Source organism: Xenopus laevis, chromosome 2L, assembly GCF_017654675.1.
Source record: "Xenopus laevis strain J_2021 chromosome 2L, Xenopus_laevis_v10.1, whole genome shotgun sequence".
Lineage (NCBI taxonomy): Eukaryota > Metazoa > Chordata > Amphibia > Anura > Pipidae > Xenopus > Xenopus laevis.
Genome location: NC_054373.1, coordinates 32,905,241 through 32,922,394, shown reverse-complemented (window position 1 = coordinate 32,922,394; position 17,154 = coordinate 32,905,241). Strand labels below are relative to the sequence as shown.

Here is a 17,154-nt window from a genome sequence, read left to right as displayed (position 1 = left end):
GAATGCTCGGGACCTGGGGTTTTCCGGATAATGGATCATACCGTAATCTCGATCTTCCTACCTTACGTCTACTAGAAAATCATTTAAACCTTAAATAATCCCAATAGGCTGGTTTTGCTTCCAATAGGCATTCAATATATCTTAGTTTGGATTTTTTGGATAAAATTCTGAGCTTTCCAGATAATGGGTTTCCGGATAATGGATCCCATACCTATTTTACCTATCCCATGCTATTCTTTTGTTAGTAGTAGTGCAACATGGAGTTACTCATTTCTACAATATCTTTACAGTAGGATTGTCACCCCCAATTCAATGCAGGTTACCATACCAACATCCCCTTACGATAAGTGCAGGCCCGGACTGGCAATCTGTGGGTTCTGGCAAATGCCAGAGGGGCTGCTATAAGGTCCCATAGAAAGTCAGTATTTAGTGGGCTGGTGGGAGCTGTTTGGGCCTCTATGTGGGCTGATTGGGCCTCTGTGTACCTTAAATGCCAGGGCCTATTTTAATTCTCAGTCCGGACCTGGATAAGTGGCAACTTAACCCTTTCTGTACAGCCCCACAGATCAACTGGCAACCTGTAAAAAATACTATGTAAATGGATGCTTTGAAATCTATTTCAGGGTCATGGCACAAAGGGCTACTTTAAAAGATTTAAGGGCTATAGTACATGGAGCATTTTTCCGCCTGCATGATTTATAACTTACCCCTCCTTCTGGCACATTCATGAGTCATGAGTTTATTGCTCAAAACATTTGTGAGCATTTCCATGCGCTTTACATGATAAATAATGTCATATTTGTTTATCCATTTCTATTCTCTAGTTCTGACTCTTGAATCAATGTAGCAGCAAGTCTCATCCAGGCCTGGTAATCCGCTGGCTTCTGCTACATTGTTTCAGGAGTTTAAACCTGTAATACAGAACATACAAACAGCCAGACAGATAGACAGACATCAATTATATTTATAAATAACTTTATAATCTTTGGACATTTTTAATGAATGTATATTGGAAAGTTTGTTTTCACTGTATGTTCTCCTAATATGCAAATCCTCTGTGGAGAACATTCTGTTACAGGTATATTGCAGAATAAAGTGGAGGCCCCTACTGGCCAACAGTGCAATCAACATGAATGAACCGTTTTCATGGAATGAGCTGAAAAATTCGATTTTTGGGAGACCTACAGCCATGCACGTATCCATTTTAAAGTTTATTTTCTGGAGCTTGGATCAGTTATTTTATTCTTATGGGCAACATGATGGTGCAATGGGTAGCATTACTGTCTTGCAGTCAGTTTGAAGACAGCCATACACCGTCTCCAGGGGTTTGTCTGCATGGGTTTTCTACAGGTACTTAGGTTTCCTCCCACACTCCAGAAATATAAAGGCAGGTGCAATTTTTTGGAAGATGGATTATGTAACTTTGGCATAATCTCAATATGTTGTGTATGCGGCAGAAAGGAGAACTTGATGCACACACCCTGGCACAGGCTACAAAATTATAAATAGTTTTAAATACAAGTATAGGATCTATTATTCGGAATGCTTGGGACTAAAGTTTTTCTGGATAAGGGATCTTTCTGTAATCAGGATCTCCAGGCAAGGGGAGGGTGCTACGAGCGGAGCAAATCTATGGGCAGCTGGTTTTTAAATCCGGGCCTGGTTGCTAGAGCCAAGTTACCCTAACAACCATGCATTGAATTGAATAAGAGACTGGAATATGAATAGGAGAGGCCTGAATAGAACGATGAATAATACAAAGTAGCAATAACAATTAATCTGTAGCCTGACAGAGTATTTGTTTTTCAAATGGGGTCAGTTACCCCAATCTGAAAGCTGGAAAGAAAAGAAAGAAAAATGGAAATTACTCAAAAGCTATGAAATATAAATAATGAAGACCAAAGTTGCTAGGTATGATAAGATATACCTCATAGGTGAACTACCCCTTTAAGTCTGGTAAAAATCATTTAAACGTACAAACCTAATAGGATTGTGTTTCCACCAATGTGGATTGATGCAGCTTAGTTACCATCAAGTACAAGGCACTGCTTTATTATTACAGAGAAAAAGGAAATCGTTAAAAAAAATTAGAACTATTTGTTTAAAATGGAGTCTATGGGATATGGACTTCTGTAAATCTGAGCTTTCTGGATAATGGGTTTAGGGATAAGGGATCCCATACCCATACATTTATAACAGGTATGGATGTTGTCGTTTAATAAAACAATTTGGGTTTCATGTTTGATATGAAAAGGACTTTTATTATACAGGTATTGGATCTGGTCTATTGTATCAAAATTATCAAAATTATTAAAAATGTTTTCCTTTTTCTCTTTGTCTTTATAAAAAAAAAAAAATGTATGTGATCCCAGCTAAAATATAATTAATCCTTATTAGAAGCAAAACCAGTCTGTTGGGTTTATTTAATGTTTAAATTATTTTATAGTAGACTAAAGGTGTGAAGATCCAAATTACAGGATCCGGAAAACCCCAGGTCCCTAGATTTGGATAACAGGTCCCTTACCTGTACGTCTTTTTCTATCTGGTACCCTTTAAAATTTCCAGTGGCTATAAAGTTATATGTAAATGCAATCTGAAACTGAAAACAGTATTTTAAAAATAGTATTTTAACTTCTGTTCTGTGGTTCTGGTTCTTGAGACTATGTAGCAGCTCATTTCTCCTCCAGCTCTTTAATCCCTTGTTTCATGAGTCAGAGCTAATGGTGCAGACAAATTAGGGTCAGGGCACACGCTCAGATTAGGGGAGATTAGTTGCCCCGGCGACAAATCTCCTTTTTTTTTTCAGGGCGACTAATCTCCCCAAACTGCTTCCCGCCGGCTAGAATGTAAATCGCCGGCGGGATGGCCCTCTGAGCAATTGTTTTCCGAAGTTGCCCAAAGTGAAACCGCCGGGCGACTAATCTCCCCGAATCTGAGCGTGTGCCCTGACCCTTAAACAACCAGAGAGATATCACTTTGAATTTGGTTTCCAGTGCTCAAATGGGACATTATTGTATTAGAGAGGGTGCAGAGAAGGGCAACTAACCTGGTAAAAAGTATGGGAAATCTTAGCTATGAGGAAAGACTGGCCAAGTTGGGGATGTTCGCGCTGGAGAAGAGGTGCTTAAGGGGGGATAGGATAACTATGTATAAATATATAAGGGGATCATATAATAATCTCGCTAATACTTTATTTACCATTAGGTCCTTCCACCTGACAAGAGGTCACCCATTCCGATTAGAGGAAAAGAGCTTCTACCTAAATATTCTCAAAGGGTTTTTTTACAGTGAGAGCTGTGAAGATGTGGAATTTTCTCCCTGAATCAGTGGTACAGGCTGATACATTAGATAGCCTTAACAAAGGGTTGGATGGTGTTTAGCAAGTGAGGGAATACAGGGTTATGGGAGATAGCTCATAGTACAAGTTGATCTAGGGACTAGTCCCATTGCCATTTTGGAGTCAGGAAGAAATTTTTTCCCCTCTGAGACAAATTGGAGAGACTTCAAATGGGGCATTTTGCCTTCCTCTGGATCAACTGGCAGGTTATATATAGACTTAAAGGGGTGAACTTGATGGACGAGGTTTTTTTTTTTTAACCAAACGTGCCATATTGCAACGTTTAATTTTGATATTCTTTACTTCATATTCTTTACAGCATCAATATATTCTCCAGCGCTTTACAGAGTTTGTACATCATACCCATCAGTGTCTGCCTCAGTGGAGCTTACAATTCAAGGTCCCTATTACATTCACACACACACACTAGAGCAGTGATCCCCAACCAGTAGCTCGTGAGCAACATGTTGCTCCCCAACCCCTTGAATGTTGCTCTCAGTGGCCTCAAAGCAGGTGCTTGTTTTTGAATTCCTGGCTTGGAGGCAAGTTTTGGTTGTACAAAAACCTGGTGTCCTACTAAACAGAAGCTCCTGTAGGCTGCTAGTCCACATAGGGGCTACCAATAGTCAATCACAACCATTATTTGACACTACCCTGGAACATTTTTCATGCATGTGTTGCTCCCCAACTCTTTTTACATCTGAATGTTGCTCACGGGTCGAAAAGGTTGGGGACCCCTGCACTAGAGTCAGTTTTATCAGGAGCCAATTAACCTTCCTGTGTGTTTTTGGGAGGAAACCCACACAGACACTGTACAAACTGCTTGCAGCCCTGGTTACAAACACAGGACCTGAGTGCTACCCATTGTGCCACCATTCATTTGTTATATTTTCTTTTATTAGACAAAAACTGTTTTTGATGGGGGACCTCTTTAAAAGCATCACAACCCGTCCCATAACAAATCCACATACAAATCCACATACAAAATGAAACATTGCTATTGTACTCTGTGCTTGGAACAAATCAGAGCCTTGTCCTTGTTAGGGAAATATTTTCCACTGCCAAACACAGACACATTCTTCTTGCTTCTGTGACATTTAAAAACCAGAATGGATTTCTAAATTTCCATACTGTTACCGGCTTGTTTATTAAAGAATCCCAAGGAAAAAAATCATGTACTATTTTCTACCCCCTGAACCAAGTTTTTAACAATCACACGTCTCTATCTATTTGTTGTTTCTGTAAAGAATACATCAGGTGGATTCATAGACATCAAACCTCAGTGTGCCCAGCTTTTTTTTGTTTTTGAATGGGTTGTTTACCTTTAAATTAACTTTAAGGGGCCCATTCACTACGTTTGAGTGAAGGAATAGAAGAAAAAATACTTCGAAATTCGAAGTGTTTTTTTGGCTAATTCGGCCATCGAATGGGCTACCTCGACCTTCGACTTCGACTTCAAATCGAATGATTCGAACTAAAAATCGTTTGACTATTCGACCATTCGATAGTCGAAGTACTGTCTCTTTAATAAAAAACTTCGACCCCCTAGTTCGCCACCTAAAAGCTACCAAAGTCAATGTTAGCCTATGGGGAAGGTCCCCATAGGCTTGGCTATCTTTTTTTGGTCGAAGGATAATCCTTTGATCGATGGATTAAAATCCTTCGAATCGTTCGATTCGAAGGATTTAATCGTTCCATCGAACGATTATTCCTTCGATCGTTCGATCGAACTATTTGCGCAAAATCCTTCGACTTCGATATTCAAAGTCGAAGGATTTTAATTCGGCCGTCGAATATCGAGGGTTAATTAACCCTCGATATTCGACCCTTGGTACATCTATCTGCCCCTAAGTGTGATGTAGATTCTGAGACAATTTGCAGTTGGTTTTCATGTTTTATTGTTTGTGGTTTTTAAGTTTTTAGCTTGGTTTTATTCAGCAGCTCTCCAGTTTGTAATTTCAGTAATCTGGTTGCTAGGGCCCAAATCAGCCTAGCGACCATGCATTGAGTTGAGTGAGAGAAGGGAATATGAAAAGGGGATGGCCTGAAAAAAAAACATGAGTAGTAAAGAAAAGCAATAATAATACATTTGTAGCCTTACAGAGCATTTGTTTTTAGATAGGGTCAGTGAACCCCATTTAAAAGCTGGAAAGAGTCAGAAAAAGAAGGCAAATAATTCAGAAACTATAAAAAATTTAAAAAATGAAGCTAATTGAAAAGTTGCTTAGAATTACCCATTCTATAACATACTAAAAGTTCACAAGATCACAATGGGAGAGAGGCCTGGACTTGTGGAGAAGCCACCAAGGCCGGGGCCTAGGGCGGTAGGATTTTAGGGGCAGTATGCTGCCCAACCACACCCACATTGGTACAGAAACACTGGGGATAACCACGAGATACAATCGTTTTTAATATTTCCATGTGCCAATCCCCATTGCTCCAGTCCCGATGTTAAAAATTTGAGAAAATAAAAGGGAGGGGACAGAGAACGACAGTGGGCCTAGGGGTGCTCACTATGTTATTCCGGCCCTGGAGAGAGGACTGCATCAACACATCATTGTGGTCCTCAACTGATAGGATTTTCTAACCCGCTGAAGCAAGGTCCATACACAGGTTATCAACTTGATCTGGAGTTACTGGGCAGCGCCGATCCGCGCCTTTATGCCGCCTGAGGCGGCCTTCCGTTGCCGCCCCGACCCCTCCTCACGGCGCTCACATTTTCTGCGCAGGAGGGGGTCGGGGCGCTGTACGACGCTAGTGCAGAGAGCGCAATTGCGCTCTCTGCACTAGAAGTGCCGAATTTCCGGGTTGAAAACCGGAAATTCAGCTCTTAGTTACCAGGAGCGGCATTTTTGCCGCCCCTGGTAACCAGGGGGGCGCTGCCGCCTGAGGCGAGTGTCTCAACTCGCCTCATTGGTGGAGCGCCCCTGTTACTGGGGCTCATTTATAAACTTCGCGCAGCTTAGAATGATTCGCACAGTGAACATTTTTGCCCTGCACATGGTTATATTTATAAACCTGGATAACAGTGGTATATTTAATGTGCAAACATAATTGCTAATTTTTATTCGCACTGCGAATGTCGATAGGCGCTTTTTAAATATGGTATAATTACAAATTGTGAATATTTATGCAAACACTCTGCGTTTGAGCTACGCCAGAGAAAATATTCACAAAACAGTTTACTCAAATGGCAAATTTTAAATTACTTTCAATGCTATTTTCGCACACAACGACCTTGCACAGTCACAAACTCAAATAACGGAAAGACAGGCACAGCAGTGCAATATTTCAGCTTTCAGGAAAAAACACGGGCAATACAACTATTTGCAAATAAATATGTGCTGTCCAAACTTTATAATTGACCCCCACTGAGTTATCGGACTGGGGGGCCCGGGGCTCACCGGGACTTTTGTCCAAGGCCCCCTCCAACCCCCCATCCCCTACTGTAACATGCCCCCTACTATGCCGCGCCGAGCGCGCCTGCGTGTAGGTACCGCTAGGCGCTCCTCAGTGAATAGGTGCCGCGTGCATGCGCAGATGATGCGGCGCCTAAAAAAAATTTTTTTGTTGGATCTGATCGGGAGAGGGGACTGGCCCGGCGGGGGCCCATTAAGGGTCGGGGCAAACAGGGTTTTTTCCCGGTGTCCCACAGAATGCACACAGGAAAGGCAGTGGAGTCAGTGGACTATCATCACATGATCATAATTTTTGCCAACTCCCCCAATTATTTTGTGACCTACCAGATTTTTCGCTCTATCCCCCAGTCCAACTCTGAAGCATTCCCCCTATTTCTGATGATTTCTATTGATTTAGAGGCAAAAATGTGGTGTGCAAATGCGAACACATCAGGGACAATAGCAAAGCGAAGTGTGCATGCACAGCACAGTCTTGGTGGCTACGGGAGAGGTTCTGCGCATGCAAGTGGTGTTACTTTCACTGACGGCAGGGTCGGATTTACATAAAGGCCGCCCCTAGGCCCACTACTGTTGGTCGCCCCTTTCCCCTCCAGGGGGACAGGAGCAATGGGGATTGCCGCATGGGAAATTTAAAAAATTATCGCATCTCCAGTGCAACCCCAATGTTTATGAACCAATGTGGGCAGGGGCGCTCCGCCAATGAGGCGAGCTGAGCCGCTCGCCTCAGGCGGCAGCGCCAGACAGGATTCCAGGGGCGGCAAAAAGCCGCTCCTGCACCTTTAAGAGCCGAATTTCCGGTTTTTAAACCGGAAATTCGGCTGCGCTATTGCGGGAGAGCGCAATTGCGCTCTCCGCAATCGTGTTCCTGCCTCCCCTCGCCGACAGGTAAGTCGGTGCGGGGGGCGGCATTGCAGGAGCCGCCTCAGGCGGCTCCTTCCCCAGAAACGGCACTGAATGTGGGTGTGGCTGGGCAGCATGCCGCCCCCCTAAAATCACGCCGGCCTAGGTGGCCTTTCCACAAATCCAGGGCCTGACTGACGGCACGTCCGTTAACGTCACAACTTTTTACGTCTCCTTGCACTGCAAATCCCCCAGTAAAGTAATTTTAAAAATTGACAGCTCTGCAGCCCAATAAATATGGTCTATGGCATCTTGCTGGAGCCCTTTGGCATTTGCCACAAATTGCCAGTTTGGGCCTGATTAAAGTGCTGTTCAGTAGGAGCATTCATTCGGATCAGAGTGAGATACCATACCTCGTTTTTCGCAGGACAGTCCTGATTTTGACAGCTCAACCCGCAGTCCCGGATTGTTACTAAAATGTCCTGACTTTCTTTTTGATCTCCTGCACTGAACAGTCAGGAAAAGATACAAAGTTTCTAACTTAATTGGCTTTTGGCAGAGAGCCCAGAACAGCCACCAGGTGCACTGAGATACTTTTGTAACAATTTAAGATAAACAAAGAAGCAATTGTAACAATTTAAGATAAGCAGGTCTCTTTGGGAAACTGTGACTTGCAGCTTAAAGAGCAATTCACCTTCATTAGCAAACATGAAATAACACATAAAAACTACAGAAATGTGTTCAAACTTTCATAACCTGACAAATTTAGTAAAATGAACATGGTAATTAGGGGGTGTGGTCACAAAATGGGCATGGTCAATAATTTTCATGGTAAATCTTTTTGTCCCTCTTTCTATTTCTAAAATATTGGGAGGTATATGATACTATGGGCCCACAGTGTTGCTCCTAAGCGACTTTAACTGGCAGTTAGGTCACATTGTACTTTATCTACCATTATAGGTCAAGGACTTTGGGAGTAGTATATGGGATCATTGGAAATATCTGGGTGGGGACAGTCCATGCAGGTGCTTGGTTATGGCTGTATGTTATATAGTTACATAGTTACATAGTTAAATTGGGTTGAAAAAAGACAAAGTCCATCAAGTTCAACCCCTCCAAATGAAAACCCAGCATCCATACACACACCCCTCCCTACTTTTAATTAGAATTCTATATACCCATACCTATACTAACTATAGAGTTTAGTATCACAATAGCCTTTGATATTATGTCTGTCCAAAAAATCATCCAAGCCATTCTTAAAGGCATTAACTGAATCAGCATCACAACATCACCCGCAGTGCATTCCACAACCTCACTGTCCTGACTGTGAAGAACCCTCTACGTTGCTTCAAATGAAAGTTCTTTTCTTCTAGTCTAAAGGGGTGGCCTCTGGTACGGTGATCCACTTTATGGGTAAAAAGGTCCCCTGCTATTTGTCTATAATGTCCTCTAATGTACTTGTAAAGTGTAATCATGTCCCCTCGCAAGCGCCTTTTTTCCAGAGAAAACAACCCCAACCTTGACAGTCTACCCTCATAATTTAAGTCTTCCGTCCCTCTAACCAATTTAGTTGCACGTCTCTGCACTCTCTCCAGCTCATTTATATCCCTCTTAAGGACTGGAGTCCAAAACTGAACTGCATACTCCAGATGAGGCCTCACCAGGGACCTATAAAGAGGCATAATTATGTTTTTATCCCTTGAGTTAATGCCCTTTTTTATGCAAGACAGAACTTTATTTGCTTTAGTAGCCACAGAATGACACTGCCCAGAATTAGACAACGTGTTATCTACAAAGACCCCTAGATCCTTCTCATTTAAGGAAACTCCCAACACACTGCCATTTAGTGTATAACTTGCATTTATATTATTTTTGCCAAAGTGCATAACCTTGCATTTATCAACATTGAACCTCATTTTCCAGTTTGCTGCCCAGTTTTCCAGTTTAGACAAATCACTTTGCAAAGTGGCAGCATCCTGCATGGAACCTATAGTTCTGCACAATTTAGTATCATCTGCAAAAATAGAAACAGTACTTTCAATGCCCACCTCCAGGTCATTAATAAACAAGTTGAAAAGCAAGGGACCTAGTACAGAGCCCTGCGGTACTCCACTAACAACACTGGTCCAATTAGAAAATGTTCCATTTACCACCACTCTTTGTAGTCTATCTTTTAGCCAGTTCTCTATCCAGGTACAAATACTATGTTCCAGGCCAACATTCCTTAATTTAACCAGTAACCTTTTGTGTGGCACTGTATCAAATGCTTTAGCAAAGTCTAAGTAAATCACATCCACTGCCATCCCAGAATCGAGGTCTCTACTTACATTCTCGTAAAAAGAAATTAAGTTAGTCTGGCAAGATCTATTACGCATAAAACCATGCTGGCACAAACTGATAGTATTATGATTTGCTATGAAGTCCAGTATCTTATCCTTTATTAACCCTTCGAAAAGCTTTCCTACCACTGACGTCAGACTAACTGGCCTATAGTTTTGAGGCTGAGAACGGGATCCTTTTTTGAATAGAGGCACCACATTAGCAATTCGCCAGTCTCTCGGCACTATGCCAGATCTCAATGAATCCTGAAAAATTAAGTAAAGAGGTTTGGCAATCACAGAGCTAAGCTCGCTAATTACCCTGGGATGAATACCATCTGGCCCTGGACCTTTGTTAATCTTAACATGTTCAAGTCTCTTTTGAATTTCTTCATGTGTGAACCATGCATCATTAGTTGTATTACTAGAATTGGGACTGTTAAGAAGGAAACCTTCACTTAATGGTTCCTCATTTGTGTAGACAGATGAAAAATATGAGTTCAGAATCTGCGCTTTTATTTTGTTTTCATCAACCAGCTGACCCCCCTCTGATAGTAAGGGTCCCACCCCTTCCTGCTTCATTTTTTTACTATTAACATATTTAAAAAATAATTTTGGATTTTTTTTACTGCTTGCTGCAATATCCTTTTCTATAGCAATTTTAGCTTGCCTTATAGCTTCTTTGCATGATTTATTGGCCTCCTTGTACCTTATAAATGTTTCGGCTGTACCAGCTAACTTGAAAGCCTTAAAAGCACGTCTTTTCTTACCCACCTCAACACCAACGCTTCTATTGAACCAAAAAGGTTTTGCTTTGCAACGACGTTCCTTGCTTACAAGTGGAATATACTGACAAGTATATTTATTAAGCAGCATTTTAAAGACTTCCCATTTTTGTTCTGTGTTTAACCCTGTGAAAAGCATTTCCCACTTAATATGTTGCAGAGATGCCCTTATACTGGGGGAGGGGTGAATTGATGCAGGGCCACTCCTTTCATGTTTCAAGAGGGAGAACCTTGCTTCAGATGACTTTAAGAACTGAAATTCCATTTATTTTAAACCAGAACGTTGGCTTTTCAAGTGCAGGTAGCAAAATGACACTCTCTATACTAGTGAATGCGCCCAGAGCCCAATGCCATAAGCCTGTTATGCCTGGTAGTCTATGTTTCCCTAAATTTGCATTCTGTGCTACCCCAGAATTCCAGTTACTGGGGTGAATTAATTGTGTGTTAAATCTTGGATTCTGAGGGGAAGGGCCATGCAGGAGGGCCCCAAATGGCAAGAGGATGCTGCTCAGGATGGTTTTAAGTAGCATTTGGGAAGTGACAGCAGTAATGTGCCATACAAGGAATTTAAATACATTTTTGCCAGGGTTGTGTATCGGGCATATTTATCAAAGAGTGAAGTTAGAGATCACCAAAGTCTGCAATTGAGAATGAAATATCGCCTCTCTCAATTCATTTCTAAATTCGATGGGATTTTTAAAGGCGAATTTAATGAATGGAGAGATGTGGTATTTCACGCTAGCGGGCTGTAGTGATCTCTAACGTTACTCTTTGATAAATATACCCCCAGGAGTTTTCCACATTTGGAAATGATCTCTCTCCCCTCATAGAAAAGGGGCATTTGGGGCCCTATATCATTTGTACAACAGTACAAATTGATTTGTTCTAACCCAGGAATGACTGAACCCTATGATTCCATTGTAACGATCCAGTGTCTGCCATAACCTCAGCATGACGTACAGTTGATTTTTATGGCCTTCAGACAGGGCCCTCCGGCCGCAGGGTGGCAACTTAAAGGAGCGGCCCTTGGGTGCATATAGAACAAATTGATAAAAAAACATTTGGTGAAAAATAAAAAAAACCTCCCCAGCTGCCACTGGAGACTTGTGAGGAAATTCGGTGACTAAGCCAGGTGGTGAGAGCTAGGAGTATATTTTTCACATATCAGTGGTGGAAATGATGTCATACGTCATGCGTGCGAAATCATGACCTCTGAAGCCACAACTGGGGCCAGGTTGCCCCCCTAGGCACCACACCTAAATATATTGCTGCCACTTCCATTTATGGCATTATTATTTAATATAAACTGATCCACAAAACTGGAGTGCAGTATATTTTACAATACATCATCTGTAAGCAAAAAGAAAACACAAAAATTATCTGAGAAATAGTCTGAACTATATAAATATTTTATTGTACAACTTGTTAAATAGACCAATAATGAACCACATGAAATTTGATTAATTCATAGCGAGTCGTGATAAAGAAGTAAGTAATGCAGTTCCACAAGGTTCAGAATGAAGCAGCCAGGTCCAACCCCAAACATGAAGACATGAAGAAACATGAAGGAAAACGGTCTTTTCAGTGGCCCTTGAGACAAAGCAATCAGTTGTGGTCGGATAAGGGTATGTCTGACATTGGAAAAGATGATGCACTTCAAAACCAAAAAGATAGTATTGGCCCACCAGGAACCCAGTCTCCATCAGAAACCTGAGTACCACATGGACAATATAGATGATGTGCATTTTATCAATTCATAGCGAGTCATGATAAAGAAGCTGGAAAATGATTGATGGACCTATATTAAATGGTCCTTTCTTTCTTAAAGCCAAGATTTTTTGATTTTGTATATTTTGTCAAGGCTATTGTGCTTACTGTCTGGGCCTTTCCTGGAGGTAGTATCACTGTTGTCATCCTGTGTAAAGGAAATGGCAGCTGTCTGTGATGGGAGACAACGTATCTTCTCCTGTGATAAACTTGAAGAAGTCTTGAGCACAAACTTTTCTTGTATGGTGTCCTTTAAGTGTATGAGTAAGCTGTTCTGCTCTGGGTGTAGAACCTTTGGCTTCTCCTTCTTCCTACTCTTAAATTTACAGCAGGCAGAGCAGGCCAGGGATAAAATGCGGAAAACATAGAACCAACCTAAGTAATGCAGTTCCACAAGGTTCAGAATGAAGCAGCCAAGTCCAACCCCAAACATGAAGTTAAGGAAAACTGTCTTTTCAGTGGCCCTTGAGACAAAGCAATCAGTTGTGGTCGGACAAGGGTATGTCTCACATCGGAAAAGAAGATGCACTTCAAAACCAAAAAGATAGTATTGGCCCACCAGGAACCCAGCCTCCATCAGAGACCTGAGTACCACATGGACAATATAGATGATGTGCATTTTGTCAAAGACTGGGGTAGACCCTTTGAAATCCTTTCTTAACTTTGACTTAAACTGTGTTCCTTTCCAGGAGGCATCTTTACCATCCATTTGTTGTTCAGCGTCTGGGTTTATATTGCTCTTGGACAGGTGTTCTCCATCAGATCTCTGAATCAGCTCCATTATGTTGTTCTTTTCCAGTTCAGTCTTCTCATCATTAGCAATTTTATGCAGGACATAGATGATGTAAAAAATGGAAGGCGTTGAAACCAAAACAATCTGAAATATCCAAAACCTGAGGTGTGAAACAGGAGCAAAACTGTCATAACACACATTATTGCAACCAGGCTGAAGAGTGTTGCAGGTAAATTTGGACTGTTCATCTCCATACATCCCATTGCCCACCAACGTTACCAAAAGGATGCGGAAAATGAGAAGCATGGTCAGCCATATCTTTCCAATCACAGTGGAATGGTTCTGGACTTCTGTCAAGAGACGCTCCAAGATAGACCAGTCCCCCATTTTTTTACCTAATGAGAAAAAATTATAATACGCACAGTTTAATATGAAAAAAACAATAAATTAAGAAATACTTTCTGTGTTACTGATTCTGTCTTAGTCTCCATTATTCTGTAGGTGGCTGACCAAGACCTTGCATTATCCTTTGTTGTGTTGGTGATGCCACCTACATAGTCATTGAACTCTGTATCAGCCAGCTGGCATAGCCTCTCAGCAGAGCTGGCATCCCTACCAAATTTTCTTGCAGTTATCCTGGACTGGGGCAGGGCTATAGAGTGTGGCCGGGATGTAACAGGTCAGGACTAAATTACTAATTGGGCATGGCCAGTGGAGTTGGAATTCCCAGGGATTTCCAAAACCTCCCAGAATTCACCTCTGGGAGGTTGGTAGCTATGGTTAGAGTTACTGGGCCAATATCATGATATAAAATATCTGCTAATAAGAAATATATATCTGAACAGTCATATTTATTTTGGGGGGTAAGGCTTAGATGCTTTTTAACTATAGCAATATACATTTCCTCCTAGTTGAATGTAATAAACATTTATAAGGCACTTTAACTGTAACCCTGAAAAGGCCATTGTAATAGAAGATTTGGATTGGATGTCACTTAACTCTAAAGCTGGCCATAGACGCAAAGATCCGATCGTACGAATCGTGGATTTGTACGATTTTCGGACCATGTGTGGAGAGTCCCGACATTTTTCGTCCGTCAGAGATCGGTCGTTTGGTCGATCGGACAGGTTAGAAAATTTCTGTCGCCTGCCGATAATATCTCTGCGTGTATTGCCGATCGTACGATTTTCAGTGGGAGACTGTCACTAGTGTTGTCAGACATAAGTATCGTACGATTGCTGTCAGGGGCAGAACATTGGGTGATCTGTTCTTATTTGATCGGAATGGTAAAGACTTTGATCAGAATGGTTAGTGGAGGGTCGGGAGATGGGAAAGTCCGATCGTACGTTGATTCGTATGATCGGATATTTGCGTCTATGGCCAGCTTAATGTAAATGCTAATGTTCTAGTGGACAAATGCCATGAATTCTCAGTAAAATAAATGCATTCCAATGGGGATCAATGACATAATTGGTTATAATCCCTGCTTAGATGTGTGACTCATTATAACATGTGTAGTATTAGAAAAAATATTACTGCCTAATGTAAACTATAAATAATACACCTTGAATTCACAGGTATGTAGACTTTATTTTAGGGACAAAAAGTTGGGACAACAAAGACATTAGCACTTGTCCTACAGTGAGAAGTACAAATGACATATATTAGTGTGTAACAATTGAAAGATATATTAGGAACATATTCATTCTGCCACCCTCTCTAGCTCTTACTGAACTACAACTCCAGACCCTGGCAATGCTGGGAGTTGTAGTTTAACAGCAGCTGAAGGGCCACAAGTTGGATATCCTTGATTTATGTAATACCCTCCTCCCTCAAGTGGAGGTCACAGCTTAACTACATTACCAGGGCCCCCTCTTATATACAGCGGACCCTGTTTACAGAAGGGACACATTATATCATACTTGATATTTGTAATCATTCTCAATTCAATGTCAATTCTAATGGTACAATCTAATGCTATACATGAGTTTTCCTGATCATTCTTCCGGATACTTTTTTTTTATGTCTCCCTACAAAATATAAAAGTCTGATTTTATAAGTCAATGAAGAATATAAAGTCATTGTCTGGTTAGGCAAAAACTTACCTTCGTTTGTGCCCCGGTGTCAGGCAGAGCCGGTGATAGTCACATTGTTGGGTCCCGGGTGAGAGCAGTGTGTGTATGTGATAGACCCCGTCACTGGGGCAGAGGTAAGAGAATAGGCTGACAGCACATATCTAAATTGTTTATCTCACAGACTCATTGTACAGCATGGGAGACACAAAACGTTCAATTTACAGTGAGTGACAAAGACATAAGAGTTACATGGGGTCATCTCCTCTGCAGCTATTCAGCAGCACAGCACTATAGAACATGCCAGAAAAAGCAGGCAAATAAAAAAACTTTAGGCCTGTTTGCTTCCAGCGTGCGGCTATAATCTGTACCAGCACACAGGGGAGCCAGGGAACTCTGTTAGTTTTCTACTGATAAATGAGGAAAGACTAGGAGAGGTTCACACAGCATGAGGGATGAAACTTAATTTAATGCACAATTTCTCTCCATATGGAACAAAAAAAAAGTATACTTTATGCAGTATATAATATGTAACAGCATGTAACAACATGAACATATCCAACCTCTTTCTGTTATCTCCAGAATTCTCTGTTCCCACTAATAATTCTGCAAAGATCTCTTTTTACAGGTGTAAAATGTGTACATGGGTTCATGTAGGGGTGCTGACACAGAACCTTGTGGAAGAATACATTATATGGTTCAGTGGAATGAGAACTTCTAGTAAGGTTTGTTGTGAAATAGGAAGCTATTAAATACACGTTAAGAATAATAATAAAATAATATTAACAATAGCCTGTTTTTATGTAGAGAGAGAGAGATAGAGAGAGAGAGAGCGCGCGCGAGAGAGAGACATAAAGTGCACACCATAGACAGACATTTCACCTGGGTGCCCGAGCTAAGAAACAGCAAAAGCAATGCAGAAGAACGGCACTCACAGGACTTGCTGAATCAACCTTCCAAAGGTTTATTTTGTTCAACATATTGGTCCCCCACAGGGACCTTCATCACTGCACTGTTTGATTCCTGCCAAAGGTCCCTGTGGGGGATCGAAATATTGAGCAAAATAAACCTTTGGAAGATTGGTCTATCGTGTGCACCTTATGTCTCTCTCTCTCTCTCTCTCTCTCTCTCTCTCTCTCTCTCTCTCTCTCTCTCTTTCTCTCTAGACCTTCTTGACAAAATATGTGACTGCCACTTGATTTTGTCCAAAATAACTATTTTTACATTTTTTAATCAAGTCCTGTGAGTGCTGAGTCATTGCTGTGAATGTTCTTGCTGACCTACCACTCGGCACCCAGGCAGTTGGTGGATTTGTTGTGTGTGTCCTCCATATATACACATACACACATAGGACTGGCTGCATTTCCCCTGAAATTCCTCGCATTGTATAGAGCATCACATGCTCCTCCTAAATGCTTTCACAGCCAATCACAAAACAAATTTTTGTTGTCTGCACTATTCTGCTCCCCCTGCTAATTCATTTCCAGCAAGCTCCAACCAGAAACAGAATGGGAAACAGAACATGGTTAGGATGAAAAGGGCATAAAGGAGCCAAAAAAGCCCTTCACTAATAGTTTACATACAAAGGGAAGTATTTTAAAATCAGAAGGTATTTATTCGTCTTATGCCATACACACAGCACTGCCTAGATGCCAAAATAAGAGCTTTGATGCTCCCATAAAGCATCATGGGCAGAGACATGTAAATCACTACTTTATGTTTCTTTTGCCAACTATGTATTCAGAGCTGCTGGTTTATAGCACAGATACAGCCCAATGGTTAAGAGCCATATATCCAAACAAGCTATTTCAATCTTGTTAGAGCTCATCAGTGCAAGATATTGGAACATGGCTTCTGAGAGGTAGGACTTAAGCTGGCCA

At 41.4% G+C, this 17,154-nt stretch overlaps 1 protein-coding gene across 1 annotated transcript; it reads right to left on the bottom strand.

Annotated features, from left to right (window-relative positions):
* Positions 1-12,450: 12,450 nt before the first annotated feature.
* Positions 12,451-13,669, bottom strand: XB5805949.L (provisional ortholog of gap junction protein delta 2 L homeolog). Its single transcript, XM_018245672.2, has one exon. It carries the CDS (start codon positions 13,587-13,589, stop codon positions 12,525-12,527), a length of 1,065 nt encoding a protein of 354 aa, XP_018101161.1. The 5' UTR covers positions 13,590-13,669; the 3' UTR covers positions 12,451-12,524.
* Between the last annotated feature and the right edge of the window lie 3,485 nt (positions 13,670-17,154).

Bases quoted from the DNA above. Each gene is read 5' to 3' on its own strand.
- XB5805949.L (XM_018245672.2), bottom strand. From the start codon at position 13,589: ATGGGGGACTGGTCTATCTTGGAGCGTCTCTTGACAGAAGTCCAGAAC.